This window comes from Bos grunniens, chromosome 8 (assembly GCF_055505025.1).
Source record: "Bos grunniens cultivar Pamir isolate PY7600 chromosome 8, Bosgru_T2T1.0, whole genome shotgun sequence".
NCBI classification, from domain to species: domain Eukaryota; kingdom Metazoa; phylum Chordata; class Mammalia; order Artiodactyla; family Bovidae; genus Bos; species Bos grunniens.
Window position 1 is genome coordinate 6,859,320 of NC_141172.1, and position 21,333 is coordinate 6,880,652.

The 21,333-nt window shown below is 40.5% G+C and overlaps 1 protein-coding gene and 1 long non-coding RNA gene across 7 annotated transcripts in view; both read right to left on the reverse strand.

Annotated features, from left to right (window-relative positions):
• The window catches only part of LOC147366610 (uncharacterized), a 97,739-nt gene extending 79,681 nt beyond the window's left edge, over positions 1-18,058 (reverse strand). For 2 of the 5 annotated variants that reach the window (XR_015168871.1, XR_015168868.1), the window contains exon 1: positions 17,699-18,058. This is a non-coding gene — a long non-coding RNA (uncharacterized LOC147366610). Of the gene's footprint in view, positions 1-17,370 lie in introns of all 5 variants that reach the window. The other 3 variants (XR_015168870.1, XR_015168867.1, XR_015168869.1) reach the window with 2 other exon arrangements.
• Positions 1-20,182, reverse strand: part of XKR6 (XK related 6) — a 309,158-nt gene extending 288,976 nt beyond the window's left edge. For both annotated transcript variants that reach the window (XM_086414222.1, XM_086414220.1), the window contains exon 1: positions 18,065-20,182. In XM_086414222.1, coding sequence (XP_086270348.1) covers positions 18,065-18,798 — 734 coding nt within the window. In that variant the 5' untranslated portion in view covers positions 18,799-20,182. The remainder of the gene's footprint in view (positions 1-18,064) is intronic.
• Positions 20,183-21,333: the final 1,151 nt, after the last annotated feature.

Sequence of the window (21,333 nt, forward strand, 5' to 3'; positions counted from 1 at the left end):
CAGTGGGCTAATGCTACTTGGCAGTGGCAGTGGCAATGTACACTGCAAGACCTCTCTGACACACAAAGCCCGAAGTCTGCGGTCCTTCTTAACTGTAAGCAACACAGCACTGATCCCATTACACCTGGTCTTGTCACAGAAGCCAGAGATGACTACAGCGCAGAGGGCCCGGTACCACAGGGGCCAGGTGGGAGCCAGGTCTTCCACCCAACAGGCAGCAGCAGCAGCAAACTATCCTATGGAGAGAGAAGTTACCCTAGAGAACACCATCACTGGCAAAAATTACCAAAAACAGACCACAGGTACATTTCCAGTCACATCCAGTAGCCTCACATGCTCAACAATGAATGAGCCTACTCTAATCTTTTGAAAGTTTGACAGCTTTGGGGTCAACCTGCAGCAACCTCAGGAATTAATATTAACATTATGAAACTCTGAAAATTACAAATGGGCACCCAAAATCACTGTATTAAAGTCTTACTTATGTGGCTTCAGGTGGTCATGAGGCAGTTCTGAAAGAGTACAATTTGAATTCCAATCAAAAAGGAACTTTCTTATACATACACATTAAAGCTGACAAAAACAGGATATAAAATATCCCAAACCATGGAGAAAGCACTTTGAAAAATACCAAGTTTTTAAGAATAAACACCTGATAGCTTAAAAAAAAAAAAGAGAGAGAAGAAAGAAATGGGCAAAGAGCTTAGATCAAACCAAAAACTTCTAGTTTTACTGTAATTTTGGCTGTAAATAGAACTAAGACAAACACTTAAAGATATCTGATAAAGAACCAAGTAAACTCTTCCTCTGCCCTTTAATTCTCCATTTTTCTTTCTTTTTTTTTTTTTTTTTTTTTACTGGTTTGGGTTCTGCCTGAGCCTATGGAGTCCAGTGGCCCACAGAACAGGGATCTAGCTAGAGAAGACCTAAGTCGGACACTTGAACTACAAGTTGACAGATGGTTCCTTCATGAAAAGCAAGTAACTGATTATTAATTTACTAATTCCTACCTGGACTTTAGCCACCATTTGTAGAGAACAGACTAAACGTCTACACACCTTCAGTTTGTCTAACGTTTCCAAGGCAAGAAATTAAAATCACTACCTGAAACAACCAGACCCTGGGCAACTGTCACTGGCAACCCCCTCCCCCCATCACGAGTCGGCTAAGGTTGTTTTCAAGGTTCCATTAGAGACTAGGTTGCACAGAGACAGACAGTGTAAGGGATGAGAATGGTTTGGTTAAATAAGGAGTGCTGTAAGACTGTTTCATTATGAAAACAGAGTAGCAGGGTAACAAGGTAATGAAATATGGGGCTAGAAAAGCGTTCTGGAACCACAGACTTCATACTTTGGGTTTCAAAGTTTGGGGTACCTTCTGTGAACAAAGAGAGACCAGTATTAAGATCTGTCAATGTTATTAGAAGAGAGTATAAAATGGCTGGTTAACATCTATCTTGGCTGAGGGGATTTTAAAGAATGGTTGCATAGTTAAACCATTAGTATGCAGTATTTTCTTTATCAACTGAAGGGTGGTGAACTCTTTATCCATCAAAAGTTTATACACGCGTGACAATATTTCATAATAACATTTTTTTCCCTTAAAAAACTCATATAAACATTTAGATTTCTTTTTCGTGCCACATGTTTTGACTTTTAGAAAAGAATGTATGTCAAAAGAAAGAAGGCAATGGTACCCACTCCAGTACTCTCGCCTGGAAAATCCCATGGACGGAGGAGCCTGGTAGGCTGCAATCCATGGGGTCACTAAGAGTCGGACACGATTGAGTGACTTCACTTTCACTTTTCATTTTCCTGCATTGGAGAAGGAAATGGCAACCAACTCCAGCGTTCTTGCCTGGAGAATCCCAGGGACAGGGGAGCCTGGTGGGCTGCTTTCTATGGGGTCTCACAGAGTCATACACAACTGAAGTGACTAGGCGGCAGCAGCAGCAGCAGTGTGTCAAAAGACTGCCTGCCAGGGCATCCAAAGCCGGTGCTCTGGGACAACCCAGAGGGCTGGGGTGGGGAGGGAGGTGGGAGCGGGGCTCAGGATCAGGGGACACATATGCACCCATGGCTGATTCATATCGATGTACAGCAAAAGCCATCACAACACTGTAAAGTAATTATCCTCTAATTAAACTAAATAAATTTAAAAGACATAAAACAGAAGCAATATTGTAACAAATTCAATGAAGACTTAAAAAAAAATAAAATAAAAGACTGCCTGTCAAATCCAGTCTTGAATATGGACAACTCACTTTTTATACAAGCATTTATCAATATGTAAATAAATTACAAAGTGACTATAGTTTTCGTCTTGGTTTCACTTACAATGAGAACAAACATTTAATAGAGACGTATTTCTAACTGCTTTAACAATATCACATCCTTAGTTGAAGAATTTACTTTGAACACCTAAGCAAGGCATATTTCTACATGTAGAAAGAGGGTTTGATAACAGTCAAATAAAGGAAGAAAATTTGGTCTGGTAAGAACCTTATCAATGTCAGGTACAATTTTCAGGTAGAAAAAGCTGTTAATATCTAACATTTAGTAAGTGTATCAAAGCATTATTCTCAGACTTTACATGTATTAACTCTTCATTCTCAAAACAACCCTGTAAGGTAGTAATATCCTCCTCCTCAAAGCTGTTCTGGATCTTTCTACCCCAAATAAGCACTATTTTACCTATGCTGCTGCTGCTAAGTCGCTTCAGTCACGTCCAACTCTGTGCGACCCCATCCACAGATGGCAGCCCACGAGGCTCCGCCATTCCTGGGATTCTCCAGGCAAGAACACTGGAGTGGGTAAGGAAACCCAGAAACAGAGAGGTTAGATAACGATACAAGTTAACAGCTGGTATAGGGCAGGCTTGAGACTAAGCACTCAGGCTCCAGAAGACCTGCTCTGAAGGCCTCGGCTCCCTTGGCCCTCCGTAGAAGCAGTGTCTCGTCACCAGAGGCCAGGCCATAGGAGAGGGAACTTGGATGTCAGATACCACCCATCCTTTACTGGAGTCATCTCAGATTTAATAACACTTGTTTGTCTTTTTCAAAGCCGAGACCCTGGATATCACTGTGGTGACCAACACTAGGACTTTTTAATCTAACAGTGGTAGAAGCAGACGAGACCAGTTTTAAAACATGATTTTTTAGGTAACACAATTGAAGCCGGTTCCCAGCTGGACACTGGGACTAGAACACCAGTAAGAGGTATGCCTGATCCCCATGGATTGGCGGTGGGGAATCATTAGTGTTGCTTTTGCTTTTTAAACTGACAACAGTACTGGCAAGGAAGAGAAAATGATATTGTTTGTTGCTTGGTTTTCTGTGTTTAAGTTGTGAGCAGGACTATGAAGAAATAAAACTATCTGAAGGGTTTGTCTGTTGATTGTTTTCAAATTTTCATAAAATACACGTGACATAAAATTTACTATCTTAACCATTTCCCAGTGTACAGTTAGTTCAGAGGCATTAAGCACGTCCACACTGCTGTGCAACCATCACCAGCACCCGTCCGCAGAGCTCTTTTCACCTTCCTGAACTGAAACTGCATCACTCGCCATTCCCCACCCCCAGCCCCCGGCAACCACCATTCTTTCTGTTTCTCTATGAGGCTGGCTACTCTAGTTAACTCATAAAAGTAGAATTATAGAGTATCTGTCCTTTTTTTTTTAAACTGGCTTATGTCACTCAGCATCAAGTTCACCCAATGCTGTATCATGTGTCAGAATATCCATCCTTTTTAAGGCTGAGTAATATTCCATTATACATATATGTTACATTTTGTTTATCCATTCAGCTATCCATGGACAGTGAGGTTGCTTCCCTCTTTTGACTATTATGAATAATGCTGTTATGAACACGTGGTACCAACATCTCTTCACGTTCCCATTTTCAGTGCTTTAGTGTATACACCCAAAAGTCAAATTGCCAGATCAAATATATATTTTTTGAAAAATCACCATTCTTCTCTCACAAGGTCTACATAATTTTACATTACCAGCAACAGTGCACTAAGGTCCCAATTTCTCTACAACCTCACCAATACTTGTTATACTGGTTTTCTGACCAGAGCCATCTTTTTCTTTAAATTCTAGTACAGATGATTTACAGTATCATGCTAGTTTCAAATGTAGTTAGGAGTCTTCTAATGAGGACGAAGTATTATTTACTGGACTTTTAAAAACATTATTATTTAAAGCTATATCTACATCAACCAAGAGTGATTAATCATGTGAAATTTAGTGATTCATTTTTTCTTTGGTCTCGAGAAGTCCTACAATCTGTGTTGATTAATATTGCTACAGAGTCACTAGGAAGATTCCAGAGAGTGCACCCACATGGGCTTATGAACTAAAAACTGAAAAGGCTTGTGAATAAGGTTGTAAACATAGTGTACAGCATTTCAACATCTGCAGCAGTGTTTTAAGTTCTGGAATCCCTGAATGTAATAGTATTTGCTTTGATCAAGCTCAGAAAGGGTGGCCCAGAGGCTTCTTACAACACTAGGGAGTCAGGTCTGCTTGCAGACTGGGCAGTGTCCTCTGGATACAACTGATGCAACACTGGGAGTGAAAGACTAAGCCAGCACCAGATAATATAAGTAAATACATTAAAAGTATTAAAAGTTATATTAATAAGATCCACCAGACAAAAAATTTTATCTCAAATAGTGTGTATTTGACTTGTAACACCATACAGCTCCAATTAAAGATTTGTGTCTGGATTTTATTCTAATTATCATTTGCAGTTTTCTCTCTCAAGTACAATAGTCTGAGAAGATATTAATTATGTATTACCTATACAGGTCACAGATTTTGGCTTTGTAAGAAAATAGAAGATCCTCATCTAGACCCTGGTACAGTCTCAACTGGTGGTGAGAAACTTTAATTATTAAATAACTTCTAAATAAATACATATATTTATTATTTTAATGCTTTAGTAACCTCATTTTTAAAAGCCAATTAATACTACCAGAAAATGTAACCTAAGTCATATTTGAAATTGACAAACAAGTATCTTAAAACAAGTTGACTGTTAAACCTTCACTACTAAACTAACAGGCCTCTATCTTTTAAATATTTTCTGAATTCCAGAAAGATTTATAAAACATATCAACATGTTTTGATGAAAATTTTCAGTTTCTTTTTTGTATTAAATCATATTTAGATGCTTTAACACCTTTATAAGGAATTTTTAGATAATTTTAATCCATTCCCAGTGGTTAACACAGAAAACAAAATCTAATTAGTTTTAGTAATATAAAGTTTTAGTATAAATTTCTTAGGTATGAATTTTGCACACATATTTAGGTTATATATTTGGTGGCCTGTATAATTAACAGATAAAAACAAGGAGTGACTTTTGAGAGCAGTTATTTGGAGAATAGCAGTCAACAAGTTCCCTAAGTATGGGATATGGTTTTGTTAAAGTTACAACAACTTATCAAGATTCTAAAGTGTCCTAAACACAGATGAACTATTTCTTTTAAGACCTGAAACATTGACAAGGCAGAGGTATAGAATACTTTAAAGTACTTTTTATTTAGTCTATGAAGTTCATTTTAATCTCAATGAAGTTTCTTCTAAAGAAAAATTATTCAAAACTCTAGTTGTATATTTTAGTTTGGTGTACTTAGCATAGATCACACAAAATTATAAAACACAGTTGCTATCTTTAAAAGCTAATTTAAATTGTTACTTGTCTTACCTGACCAGTTAAAATAGAGTTGATCTATTTTCTTATGACCCTCAGGCTAAGAACGGTTTTAACATTTTTAGGAGTACAACAAGGCACCTGACATGGCTAACAAATCCTAAAATATTAAATTAAAATATAAATCAAAGTTTTAAAAATAACTGTCTCTTTTATTCTCCAAGTAATAGCAATTTACATTACACACACACACACACACACACGCACACGCTCACGCACACACAACCTCCTTTAACCTAATTCGTAGGGTATCTGATCTAAGTACCGGATTCTTTCTCAGTCTCTTGTCACCAAAACCACAAGCTCCCTCCTCTGCTGCACAAAGCTGCTCCCCAGCAGGACCACAGTCCCAGGCTTCCTTTTACGTGGGCACGGTCACAGGGTTGCTCTCCCTACGGGATTTTATTAGCACCAGTGATGTGAGTCACTTCAAGTCAGGGTACTTAAGAAACAGTTATGCTTTCTCCATATTCTCTTTCTCTGGCTGAATGATGAGGGAGTAGAGTCCCTATAGAAAGCCAAGTCAGCCAGAACTGCCCACTGCAGGCAATGTGTTTCTCGTGCTGAGCCATGGAGAGGTTTATTATATTACAGTTACTTAAGAAAATGCAGTATCAACATACACATCATATGTTTGCTGCCTTTCGTATTTAACTAACTTCTACTTAATGTGGAAGTTCTCCCAATCCTAAAACAAAACAAAACAACCCTTTGCAAACAGACTGTTTATATTGCTGAAAGCAGTCTGTCTGTTTTACCCATCAGTCTTTATCTTGACAACTGGCTACTGCTGCTCTTTTTTCCCATTTACTGTATGTATGCGCAGATGACTTTTAATGTAAAACCTCACTATAACTACATTTCCAATGAGTCGAAACTTAAAGCCACTCCTGCTTCATATATGTAGCTCAAGTGCTAATACAGCACTGAGACATGAGCTCATTCCATTCAGTGACTATGTTACAGAGCAGAAACGAGTAAGCCGATTGAAACAGCCCCCTTCACTTCTTTATTGTATATAAAGGCCAACAAAACATGAGAAGAAGAATAAATTTCACTTAACCTTGACACACTGTAGGATCTCCAAAACTAGAACTTTCCAAAACAACAGAACCCGGACAACTCCAAACTCTGCATCTTGACACCATCACAGATTCAAAAGCATGTCGGTTATGCCACAATACACGCTTCTGTAACACGGAGTCTTTCACACGTGACTGGCAAAATGGGAACGACAGCAGTGCAGTGGGAAACGGTGCTGGTTTCTAAGTGATCCTTCCCAGCATGCTCATGTTTCAAAGCTGTCAAGGACAAGATTTTTCACAAATAATAAAGACTCAGCGGGGGAATGGGGGGGCGGGGGGAGAAAACCGGTGAGATTCTTACCGAAGCACCTGCCTTTAGTACAAGTGGTGGAGACTGATTTAGCACCTTCCGTATCTGCTGCACTTTGCACTACCTGGTGATGCTGTGGGCACGCGTGAAGGCTAAACCCTGGACCAGAGGTTTCATTATGGGGAAAACTGGCCTCCAATAGAAGCTAATACCTACAAGAATCTACAGATCAAAGAAGGAAAGACATGTCCCAGGATAAAAGAAGGTCTTGAACCATCTGGATATGAAGCTGAGCACAAACGTCCCCAGTGCTACAATGCCAATATTTTTATTTGGATTGTCATTGTTTTTGTTAGTGCTCTGGTTATAAAGTCACATGGTTTTAAGCAGTCTAGCCTTAATCTTATTTTTTTCGCACAGTCCTGTAAGCTTTATTGTTTGATTTGACAGAAGAAGAGGGTTTTCAGGAATATCACATTATGGTCGATATGATTGTACCACAAATTGAGACAGTAAACTGCAAATGCCAAATAGGCAGAATGACACATTCCAACCTTACAGGGCCCCATTCAAAATCTTGTAAAATGTCTGACAAATACCATCTTATTTAATCCTAGACCACTATATCTTGAAAACTACCTCAAAATTATGTGGTCCCTACTAAATAATGGAAATAACAAATATGACCCACAAATGGCACAAAGATGTTCCAATTCTCTATTTTTCCAAATTTATATTATAGTTGCTTTTAACTTGAGCTGCATTTTGAATTTGCAAATTAGAGTAGTAAGTCCTTAATGTAGCTTCTCTTTTCTTCCAACCCCAAAACATGCCATTACCCACTAGGTTTAAGCAAAAGCACTTGAGACTGCTTAAATTTTGAATGTATAACTCCTTTATTGGAAGGCATAACCTCTTCCTTCAGAGTCAGCTTTGATGAAAACTGCCTTACAGAAGGCAAAACGACAGCATCCTGAACATACAAGGCTATGTAGAACTACTATTTAGTTCATACTCAAAAGCGGCATTCCTTAAAACCAAGTAGAATGACAGATTTGGAGTTCTCTTCATTTTCATCCAGAATCCCAGAGAATACACCCAGTGTGTGGTGTGCGTGCCCCTACATCCTGTGGCCCTGTCTGCCAGCTACTGGCCCTCTTAGGGTTTCTGGTCCTGAACTTCCCAGTTACAAGGAGCTTGGGTTTTCTCACCACTACCACAGCACCTTTCGAGATGGAGCTCAAAGGGATGTTATTTTGGTGTGCGTAGATTTTAGGGGACCCTGTTGATCCCTGTACTAGTATCTTACCAGCAGGGAATAGCACAGTTAAAGACTGTACAACCCCTTCCTGACTCCTCTTCGAGCCATTCCTGCCTGTGAATCCATCAAACCAAATGTTAGGCTATTTTTCTTCTCTGCTCCCTTCATTCCTGTCTCTAATGACACCTACTTAACACCTATTATGATACTTCTCCCCTTTCATTCACCACTTTCTTTTTAGGAGGCCTACCCTTGGCACCAATTTCAACAAATATAACATTTCTGAAAATCTGAGACTCTGGATTGAATATCAATTTTCCCGACATAATAAAATGCCTCTAATCTGGCACTTCTGGAGCACCAACAGTGATCATTTGTGCTAATAATGACCTTGAAGTACTTTAAATTTCCAAAGAAGCTTCTGAATCAAAAGAATATTCAATTATATGCTGTACAGTTTTAATGTGAAATGCTTTGACGGTATTCTCAATCTTAAGTATAACTGGTATGCCATAGCATATGGGAAATATACCCACTGGATCAATATACATGTTCACCAACCATTCCAGCTAAGAGTAAGGTCTGACTAGAGATTGCTTAAATACTGGTCTTGCATTAAAATCATCATCAGAGCTTTGTTTATTCACTCCACCCCTCTATATATCTGATACACCTAGTGCTCAAGTTTACAAGAAAAAAAAAAATTCCAAATGATTCTAACGTAAACTCCTTCTCCTTGAGAACTACTGCTGTAAATATTGATAGAAATCAGCCTATGTGAAAGTGAAAGTCGCTCAGTGGTGTCCAACTCTTTGCGACCTCATAGTCTACACAGTCCATGGAATTCTCCAAGCCAGAATACTGGAGTGGGTAGCCTTTTCCTTCTCCAGGGGATCTTCCCAACCCAGGGATTGAACCCAGGTCTCCTGCACAGCAGGCAGATTCTTTACCAGCTGAGCATGAGGGAAGCCCAGAAATCAGCCTATAGATATGTGATTTTCATCCCTGCACTGGTGGGGAACATTCTGAAAACACAGGCTTTTCAAATATATAGATTCCAAGGCCCATCCCAGACCTACTATGTCATAACCTCTTACGGCAAAACTCAAATATCTGACTCTCCAGGTGATCCTGACACAAAATCAAGGTCTGAAAACAACTGCTTTATAATCTTAAGGAAAGAGCTACTACTACTCCTGGTGTTTACAACAGGTAGACAGAGAATCAACATATGGGTATATCTTCTCAGGAGAGTTTAACACATTAGACTAGAAATCAGAGGTCTCCAAGAACCTCAGCATGTACATCCAGAGACCCCAGTGGTTCAAGAATATCATTCCTCCCCTTTCAATAAGCCAGAACAGCAAAGCCCCAAAGTAAAACAAAGTTTTTAGTGGGAAGAGTCTCCTGATCATTACAAGAAAAACAGGATGTAGTAACTGCATATATTTTGCCATCAGTGAGATGTGCTTCAAAACTTTCCTCCACCAGTTACCAGTGACATATTAGTTTACTCAATCTGTCTAAACCCATTTCCTCCACCAGTTACCAGTGACTTATTAGTTTACTCAATCTGTCTAAACCCATTCAAAACTTCAAAAACCTTAATAGAAAGTTAAATGAGACAATATTTGTAAAAACAGAATTTCTATATGCCATCTCCATTCTCCTTTGAGTCATATGCTCTAACCTATTATATACACTTCTATTCGCCCTTACCTCGGGTTACTGCTATTACAGACAAGAGAACACACGAGACACATTTCAATTTTGTTCCTCCAAAACTAACACGAAGCATGAACTCTGTCTACTGACAACCAGCTGAAAGCCCACCAGTACCTAGATTCACAGTAACTTCAGGATGGAATTGTTTTCTTCCTTACCTCTCAGGTTCTGATTCTAGTAGAGCAACAGCTCTCCATCTTTAGAGAGGTAAGAAGGGATAGGGAGCTTGTTTAAAATACAAACCCCCTCCCCCCACCAGCAAAGTCATAATTGAGTCAGGCAGGGACCGCAAAAATACACATGCCCAGGCTTCCCTGGAGGTCCAGTGGTTAAGACTCCAAAATCCCAGTGGGGAGGGGGGTGTGGGAAGGGGTTAACAAGCTTGGTCTCTTGTCAGGGACAAGGATCCCACAGGCATCACAATGCAGTCCCCCCCCCCTCAAAATTACACATTCCTTGGTCCAACTCCCTAAGGTTCTGATTCTTTAAGCCCTTAGAAGACCAAAAAATCTGCATTTAGCAAGTCCCAGGCCTATCCTAAGACAAGAGGTTCTCTGACCACCCTAAGAAACACAGCCAAGGAGAGAAAGCAGACCATGCGTACTGTCTGGAAGGGTTTGGGTGCCTAATTCCCTGCCAGCTCTGTTTTCTCACTGGGCTTTCCAAGCCATGGATCTGGTATCTTCCTCACCTTTGCCATCTTTCTTCACATGAGCAGTATGTAGTTAAGACAGAATGCAAAGGGGGCATAAGGGGAAAGAGAAACTTATTTCATGTACCTACGATTCTTTGGGAGCGTCTAAGCCAGAGTAAACAGTAACTATCAACTCCTGCTCCCTCCAAGGGTGCTGTGAAGAAAACTGATGTGCTTACTTTTCTGCGAACTGAATATTCAAATCTCTTCCTGGAAATGAGTTGATGAACATACAATCCACACTCTGCAAATTCATGACCAAGATAAAACAGAAATAGCTTCCTCACAACTAGAAAGAAAAACAACCAAAATACCGCATTCAAAACAAAAGTTACTTTAAAAACCACTTGTTCGATATTTCATGATGAAAGCAATATACATAAAGGACACGTTTTGTTAGCAACATGCAAAATTTTACCTTTAAGATACGGTTGTTTTGCTTTAAGTATATTAAAATAATGCAGTATACCAAGATCAACAGATTTACCCACATTAGACACGCAGAAAAGAAAAATTTAAGGTTGAATTTTATGTACAAATGTATTACTGTCATAATAATATTCACTGAATCCTTCAAGCGAATCTCATTTTTTTCCCAAGTTCAACTTAAAGTACCTATATCTTAATCTAATAAAATACAAAACACAAAAAGAATCACTTAGAATCATTTCCAAAAATCGCTTAGAACAAGAAAGCCAAAATTTATTTATTTATTTATTTTTTAACAAACACTAACTTTTCAAAGTTAGAGAATACATATCAAACGATAAATTGTGGTAGGTGACTTTAAGGTTCTTCCCAATTAGAAATCAATCTTGGTAATCAATTTAGAAAAACTTCAAAAATGTATGTTAGACATATACATCACTTTAGCTAAACCTAACAGTAAAATATGTTAAACAGAAGATTATAAAAGGACACTTTAATTTTAGCTGAAATTGCAAATTCCACAAAAGTTGCTAATAAACCAGGAAAACAAGTATTGGCTATAAATTTTAACCTTAGCTAGCAATATATTAATATATATAATGCTTTTATAGGTAGCAAAGTGATTACAAGTAATGAAAAATTTTAAGTTAACTCAAAATAAATGATACTATTTCAAAATAGTTCCTGGGAAATCCACACTTTAAAATATTTTAATTGTTCAAACTAGGGTCTGAAATTTCTTGTTTAAAACTTCAGCGTCCTAATACCTATAGCGTAACAGACTCCAAAATGGAGGGACCTGAAAAATCAATGAATTAACTCTCTATTTGATAAACAGGAGGAAACTGAGTCCAGAGTTTTTTTGGTAACTTGCAGAATGATAAACCTGATTCCTTAACTCCAATGTTCCCTTTATATTATTGCTGTGTCCTGCGGAATTTTTTTTTTCCTTCTTTTTTTTTGAGTATCTCCAATAGGGATAAATAGTGGATTGTCTTTAGGTAAAAATCAAGTCAGTGAACTTTCTAAATGAGGCTACATTTTCATGATTTTTTGAAAGACATGAATGCTTTCAGAGCCGAATAAGAAATTCAGAATTTCTGAGAAGAAACAAGGTACAGAGAGTATCACAAGGAGTAAAGTACAGTTTTAACCACAACAGTGTTTGCAGAAAGCACACTGTAAATCAAACCAGCCCATGGCAAAAACAGCAACAACGGAAACATTTTCTTTCTTTTTGCATCCCACCTAATTTTTGCAATGGCTTCCCAGGTGGCTCAGTGGTAAAGAACCCGCCTGCCAAGGCAGGAGACACACAGGAGATGGGTTCAATCCCTTGGAGAAGGAACTGGCAAATCCACTCCAGTATTTATTCTTGCCTGGAAAATCCCAGGGACAGAGGAGCCTGGTGGGCTACAGTGCATGGGGTCACACAAACAGCCGGATATAAGTGAGGGACTGAGCGTGCAAACATCCTCATTTCAGTACTCCAGAATATATCCATTACATAACCCTGACTAACTGACCTTATGGAAGCTTGCAAAATCAAAGCAAATGATGTTAAAAGGCAGAAATGAACTGCCCATGATTTATGACACGTGCCTACTAGGTTTCAGGCAATATGAATTTGGTGTTTTGTTTCTGAATCATTCTGAACATACTATCCTTCCTTCATCACTGCTTACAATTTTACTAAAAGTGGGCCATTTTTCCATTGCCTTCCTTTGGAAATTCACCATAGATGTCTAGTTTGTTCTGTTTCTGTTCACTCAAAAACAAGAAATAATCTTCTCTCCTCATACTCTCCTTTAGGTACACAGCTCTTTGTCCAAATATAACTCTTCCACTCTCACAACTAATCATGTATTTCTATGATTTTTCAAGTGGCAAGAGGAGGAAGACAATAACAAGATGGGACTGTCTTTGTTAAATTTGTCCCTTTTTTTTCTTGATGGTATCAAAGCTTCTTGCCCATTCAAAGATTATAAATTGTCCTACATTTTCTTTTAGTGTTTTCATAATTTAATATTTCATATTTTTACTTTTAATTCTTTTAGAATTTTTGTTTATGTAGAGAGCAATTTCCCCCAACTAGGTAGTCAATTGACTATCATTTGCTAAGTAATCTTTTTCTCCCTTCACTGATTAGAAATGCCACCTTCACTATCTACTAAATTCCCACAAACCTGTCAATTTCTCTTTATTCTGCTTCAACACCTATTTGCTTTATTCCTCTGCCAGTGGCACATTGATCTAATTATTGACACTTTATAGTACATTCACTTTTTGACAGAGGAACATTTTTCTTTTTCAAGATTTTTTTTGACTATATATATATGCATCATTTTCTCAGATCAATTTTTCTCGGGTTTCCCCTCCAAAACAAAAAACAAAAAACCCCAGAGTTTCTTTTGAACCAGAATTCCATTAAATATATACACAAAAATGAGGGGAAAAGATTCTTACAATATTGAGATTCCCATCCAGTAATAAACAGATACTATATGAAGCCCCCCTACACACACACAGAGACATAGACAAACTCAATCTTTTAAGACTAGTAGAATACTGACTAGTATTCCGGCCCCAAATGAATGGTTTTTCTTATTTGTAAAATAACATTTCCATTCCTAAATCACAACATTTTAGAGCTACAGGGACAGTGCAGACCACTTAGTCCAACACCTCTTGTAATCCCAGTCATATTTACCTCAAGTCTACTTAGGAGAATCATTTCAAAATTAATTTCCCTTTAACATGCAACACAATCATAAAAGTGCTATTTGAATCACATTAAAAGGCAAAGAAGTGGGCCACAATACTAAAGAATGCCTTGAGTTTAGGAATCCCTTTAGAATGAGATCCATACCTAGGGTCAAAGAAAAAAACCCTGAGTAGGACAAGTGCACACACTTGAGACAATCCCAAGTACTGTGTTTAGACACTCATGTTTCCAAGGTTAAAGCTGTTTTGTTATGGTATTGTCCAGGAACCAAGTTTCACAGTATCAAAGCATTCCACTCCCAATTGTTCCAACATATTAAGAACACAAATCCAAAAACAATCTCCAAATGGAATAAGCCTGAAACCCAATTCTAAAAGTGCTTCTCAAGCCTGGCTGACCATCTAATTACCTGTGGAGCTTCTAAAAACAAGACTGCTTGGGTCTCACCTTGAGATTCTTCCTCAGCAGGTCCAGCAATGCTCAGGCGTTTTTTTCTTTTTAATGTTGTAGTAGGTTCTATTCTCAGCCTGAATTAAGAACCACTATTCTAAAATATTCAACAAGAACAAACCTCCATAATATTCCAAATATCCTTACATTGGGGGGTAAGGGGGAGTGGATAATTTATAGAAGCATCTTCACCAATATTTGCTGCTGATTACAGAGAGCTATGTCCCTATGTTATATCACGGTCTTGAAGTGAAAAGAAAGCTAAAATAAAGCTTTAGATAGTTCACAGGTTGATGACCCCATTATGGTAGGTGAACCTTTTTTTCCTTTTTTTTTTGTCCCTTGAAGGCAACCTTTACTCCACCTCATCTCCAGAACAGCTGATGTTCACTTTAAAAGTGGCAGAAAGAATTAATATTTTAAGAAAAACTTTAAAACATACCCATAAAAATAAGTACATAAAAAGAAAAATTAATGATTGGGTTGCAACATCATGACATTTCATGACATTTTAGTCAAAGAAACTGTGCTCCTTGACTGCAGTGAACCACCAGCACACCGAGCACTCTCTAAAAGGAGCACAAAAGCAAAGAAAGGCTGACACACTCAAGGAAAAAACTTAACACACAAAAATGCAATATGCAAACCTGTTCCTAAGCTGTAACCTTCCAAGAAAACGATCTCACTTTCTAATAACAACACATTGTACTAAACTGTGAAGCCTGGTATAACTCCTGTTCCTGGTATGAGTGACTCACAGACCTGCTATCCCTGGGAAAAACACCTGAAAAATAGAGCACATAAAGCTAGACAGAAAGTTCCACGTTAAGTAATTAGTGATGGTAAATATGCATTAAACAGACTTTAATCACAAGGTTCCTGAAACAAGTCATCCTACAGGTCCTCCACGCTCCAGCTTTGGCCCAATCAAAAACATTTTTTGACAGTCTAGGGAGTCATCTGATGAAAGAGATGTCAAGTGTTTTCCATCTTGACAGGAAAGGCAACGTGCATAGAAATTCACCCCTTTACTGTCAAAAGAAACTTAATTTTTCTTAAATAAGCACTGTGCTTTGGTCCAAGCAAGAGTCAAATAATTGTACATCAAAAAAAAAAAAAGCAAGTGAAGAGACAAGTTTCATGGTTTAATGCAATCAGTTTTGACAACCTCACCAACATCTTTTCCTGAGAATGTAGCCCAAATCAAATTCTTAGATCTTAACCTTTAAGTCACATGACCACATGAAGTACATAAAATGTAAGTAGCAAACATGACTCAGAGAACAACTGTAACCCAAAAAATCTGCAGAAAAGCTGAGAAGATGTATGTTTACAAACAATGACAAGCTTGCCAAGAGATTAAAGCTAAAAAAGAATAAACACCTTTCTCTAGAGCTTTTACTTATGAATGATTTCTATGCAAGCCATGTACCTAGTACGTGTTAAAGAAAGACCCTGCTCCTGGAATATTTCAAGCAAAACAAGAAAAAAAGTTAGAAAAAATCCTTCCTCAGTAAGTATTTCAGTTGAAATACAGTATTAATACATTAGAATAAATAACTTAGCTGAATTAGCATGTCGTTCAGTATCAACTTTATAAAACATTCAGACATATATCCTAATCTTGAAAAAAGAACAAAAAACTCAGACATAGTAAATCACAGATATCTTTCAAAAAAAAGTCCACAACCTGAACTTTTACTCTGTCAAATACAATTAAAGTTTAGGTAAATGGGCCGTGTTGGGGGGATTATTCTGCCTAAAAAACTTGTGAAACAGAACTCCAATTTTAGTATGTCCCAAAAGCTTACTACTAAGAAATACCTAGGATGGATTACATTAGAAACAATCTTCTCAGGAATCTGAACCTGAACAAGGTTTTGATTGCCCACATTGTCTAAGACCTGGAGAGAGAGGTAACTTAGGCTTATTCGATACAAGCCTACTTATTATACATGCTGTTAAACTTGACTACTATTTCAAAAACCTCTCCCTATGCTTTTTGTCTCTCTTGCCTTCATTCCTTTGCATGTCACTAACCTGCAGAACCAAAAATAGTATCCCCCATACCAAACATACTCTTCGATTCAGTACGGATTGGGATGTTTTCAGAGCTAGACTTCCAGTTTAAAACATACTTCAAAATTTTCCTTGACCCCAAATTTGGCTCATAATAGCTAAAAGTTAATCACCTTTTTATTTTTTTCTTCTAATTTTCCCCCCTCTTCCTATAAACCTATCAGCAGGAAACAAATTATCTGCAGACAGGGCTGGGAAAAAAGGTTGCTTGTTCAACCTAGGAACACAAGACCAGGAAAACTACTCACAAGACCAGGAAAACTCCAATCCTGAATTTGCATGTAAATTCTGCAAGACAAAAGTCTCACACTGTCTTTCGTGATTCGACTTAATTCAATTCCATGCTTTCTGAAACGTTTGTATTTAAAATTCTGAATAACAACCAAGACGATTAAAAAGACAACGAACTTTATTTCAATTAACCTAGGTACATCTCAGTAAACTGAAATATCTGAGCACCTAAAATCTCCTCCTAGGCATAGGTGCCTGAGCAATCTAGGCAAAATGTCTTCTCACAGAAGCAATGTACCTGAAGAGCTTCCTATATTCTCTTCTGGAAGGTTTTTTTCTCTTGCAAACACTCTCATCCACAACTCAGTGTTTCCAAAATACACTCAAACTGATTTAAGTTGGAGGACGCAGATTTACCAAGGTTTTTATAAGATCATTTCCTTACTTTAACCAGTTAACGCTGTCAAAAAAAAAGGGGGGGGGGGGTGGGGTGGGATCTGCAAGTGGTTTTTGAAGGATTTACCTGGCACACAGGAAATGTACAAGAGGGAAAAAGTCCCCAGAGCCAAGCTTGGGGCTTGTGTAAACATAAATCACCTGCGTACTGCCCTGGCTACCAAAAACAACATTCCACCAGAATGTGTATCCAGGTGGCTAAGTGATTTTCTGGAAGTGAGAATTAAAAACGCTTACACCCATCACATACTATACAATTTTACCTGTTACTAAGAAAAGGGCACGTCTAATTCAGCCAAAAAAACAAAAAAAGTCATTTTTCCTCCAAGGAGAGCAGCAGTTTGTAGTCATTTGCAAGGGACAGGATTGCAGGAAAAGAGGAGGGGGCGTGGAATGGAGGGGGGGCAAAAGAAGAGCCAGCCAGGGGGGTTGCACAGGGCCCCCACACAGGCCACTGCGGAGAGAAGACGGGGAAAAGAGGGGAGGATGTCTCACCGGGGGACAAAACCGAGTGCAAACTGGCTGGAAGAAGGAAGGTTCCCCCCAGGAGGCAAGCTGGGGTGCAGATAAAAAGCGCTAGTGGCTGGTTACCTTGGGATACAGGGCAAAGGGACCCCGGGAATATGAGAGGTCTACGGAGATAAGAGGGGAGAGAAAGGGCGAGGCAGGGTCTCCGCTAAGTGCGAACCAGGGATGGAGACAAACAGCCGGACTTGGGCCTCCCCGGGCCAAAAGGCGTGGCCAGGGATCCAGACCGAAGGATGGTCTTCTTGAGACGCCAGGGAAAGTGCGTGGCAAACCCCTCCTTAAAGACCCCCGGGCCAAGGCCAGTGCGAGGAGTCCACCTGCGGGGCATCTAGGGGGCAGAGCGCACTCTGGAGGGCTCGGCCTCGCCCGCGGGGCCCTCTGCAGGGCTGGCTGGCCAGGCCCCCGCCCCCACCCCCGCAGTGCTCTTACCTCCACACCTGCCCCATCTGCAGCAGGTGGATGACCGACTGCCAGATCCACACGGAGAGGCGGCAGAGGCGCTGCGCCCCCGGCGTGGCCGCGGGCCCCGCGCCGTGGCCGTAGCCGGCCCCCATCATGGGGGGGCCCCGGCTGCTGAGCCCCTCCACGGCGCCCAGCCCGCCGCCCGTGTAGTCCTGCACGAACCAGCGGAAGCTCAGGCTCTGCACCAGCAGCGACGGCACCAGCACGAAGAAGAGGGTCAGCCCGAAGTAGCCGTAGTCCCCCTTGCGGTAGTAGTCGAGGGCCAGCCACAGGTCGGTGCCCACGTCCCCGAAGAAGACCAGTAGCGCCAGCACGATCCACAGGCAGTCGAGCCACGGCCGCTCCACCTGCGGCGGCTGCAGCCGTTCGGCCGAGGGCGTCGGGGGTTGGCGACCGGCGGCCGCGGGCGGCTGCAGCGGCTGGTCCCCCCCGTCGGCGGCGGCGGCGCTGCGGCGCGGCTTCTTGCCCAGGAGGGAGCGCAGGCAGGCGGAGCGGCAGCCCCAGTAGCACGAGGAGGTGTTGCAGCAGTGGCAGATGTGCAGCGAACTGCTCTCGCCGGGCTCGCTGCCGTCGCCGCCGCCGCCGCAGCCGCCTCCCCCGGGCTCCCCGTCCTCCTCGCCGCCGCTGCCCACCGCCTCGTCCAGGTTGTGCAGCTGGGCGAAGCCCACCCCCACGCCACCGCCATCGGATTTCGCCGCCATCTTGACTCTCTTCCCAGCTCCGGAGGTTGGGGGGGGAGGGACGGTTGGGGGGGGTAAGAAGGCAGGGAACGGGGAGGGGGGGGGAACGAATGGAGAGGAAGGGGGGCGGGGAGGAAGCGGGGGAGCAAACGAACGAGGGGGGAGTGGGCCAGGGAACCCCCTCCGCTTCCGGGTAGTTGGCGTCACTTCCGGGCGAGCCCCCCAATCGCACGGCGCCCGCAGCTCCCCAGCCCTACCCTCCCGGCCAAGATGGCCGCCCTCCTGTGCCTCAGCTGCTTGGCGGGGGACCGGGGGGTTCACCCCGCCAGGGCTCCCCTTCCCCTCTTCCGTTGACCCCGAAACCCATCAGGTTGACCCCTCGGCGTTTCTGAATCCCGCTGGGCCGAGTAAGGCGGTCCAAAGTGATCCCTGGAGGGGGCAGTGCCAGACGTTTTGGGGTCCCCTTCCTCAGCGTCGCAGCTCTCAGCTTTCCTCCTGGAGAAACGCCCCCTAACACCCTCCCGGCTGCTGGCGGAGGGGCGGGACCTCTGAGGGAAGGGGCGGAGCTAGTGCAAAGCAGGTGATTACGTGTCACTTCCGGGAGATAGGATGACCTCATTGTGTAGTTAGACAACCCACCCCCTATCAAAATGGCTGTGTCTCACCTCTTTGGCTGTTCCCCCACCCCCTTTTTGATGTTTTTCTTTTAAATTTATCTTCTGCTCCTTTCTTATTTTGAGGGTCTTTAGAAATTGTATGTCTGTTTAGATTCCCACTCACAAGTTATTGATTCTCACTTCCACATAGACAACTCCCTCCTCTTTTACCTCTGTTGACCCCCTGACTTTGTCTCTGATAAGTTCCATCTTTTGCAATAAACCTTTCCACCATTCCCTTAAGAAAACTGCAGGCAAAATCCAGTTAAAAATCAGCTTAATTGCATCTTTAAAAGTAAAGCATAGAGACTGGATTGGCATATTGTGACCTTGAGTGTATTTTCTTCACCATTAGAATGTGTTTCTACCAACTTTTTAAAAAAGTATGCAGTTTTTTCAATTCTGTGACCTTAATTTGGAAAATTCAAAACTAGCTAGAGTTTAAGCTGTGTCAATTACTTGTTCAAGGTTTTGGATGTGTGAAAATTGCTTCCTAGAATTTTTTGGGTGCTAAGCCTCTGTCAATAAATATGGCTTTAAATAAGTGAAAATATTATCAATGTGCTAAATCATTAAAATAGGTGCAGGGTACACTACTTAATCTTAACAATTTACAAAAGTGAAGCAGCACTGAATGGATTTGAATTACAATGATCTTCTAGTGAAAGTATACTTGAAGCCAGATAGAGCAAGCTACATGGTCACAGTTGTTATGGGTCAGGTGAAAGGAACATTTTGGAGTTACAAGAAAAAAATGTCTAACCGTGAATTTTCTCCTTGACTTCTCTGGATTTTTGTGCTCATTTTTCTGATTCTATCTACATGTCCCTTCAGAAAAACCTAATGACGCCAATAATTTTCTTTGGAATATAGAGGACAAGCTAGGTAATATTTGTATGGCATTGAGGTTTTATGGAAGAAAGATGCCTTTGAAATTTTCAGTACCCTTGTTTTGGGATATACTGTTTAACACCAAAGTTCCTACTTAAGTATTGGAGGTGACAGAGCAAGGTGAGGATTCCGTATTTTAGTACACAATTTTTCATGAGTATTTATGCCAAGGTAAAACCTGTAAGGACTTTACAGAAAGTACTCATAGAGAATTTTTACATCTGCCATTTGGGGAGGACAGGGGTAGGGGAAAAGTAATACAAAATCTGATTTTGGAAACAAGTCGCATAAAGGTATCCTTTTATTTCACACTATGATTTAAGCCTCCTTGTTCCTAGGGGAGTAAAACTTATAGACAATGGGTAAGGATTATTTCTGCATACAGTTGAGATTTTGTTTCTTTACTGAATTTGAATTAATAATACCTTTAAAAGATGGCATAGGTATAGAATAGGACTGCCCAGGTTTGGATCCCAATTCCACTAAAATAATACATGAATAATGTGAGCAAGATAGCTAACCTCCTTAAACCCCAGTTTCCTCCATTATATAATGAGAATGTAACAGTGCCCTCTTTGAAAACTTGTTGGGCAGTTTAAAGATAGTAATCTATTTAAAGCTCTCAACACAATATACTTGATGAGTAGTAAGCATTGGATGAATGGTAACTATTTGTTATGTTCGCATATGCCAACATATAGTTACTTAAATTCTATGATCCAGTAGATTTGGTATCTCTAAAATGAAAACATTTTCAGATGCTTCCAAGAAATAGATGCAATTAATTTGTTTTTAAATATATTTTGTCTATTTGAACCTGTGAGGCTGTGAAATGAGATACAAAAGCAAGCAGCAATGACATATTTATGACTCCTATTTCTCTGTGCCCTGGAAGAACATCATCTACTAGTGAAATTAGCTAAGTAAATTACATTCACTATATCAGGCTGACAAATAGGACTAAGTCAAACGGCTTTATCAGAGTTGAAGTTTCAAGTATATATTTAAA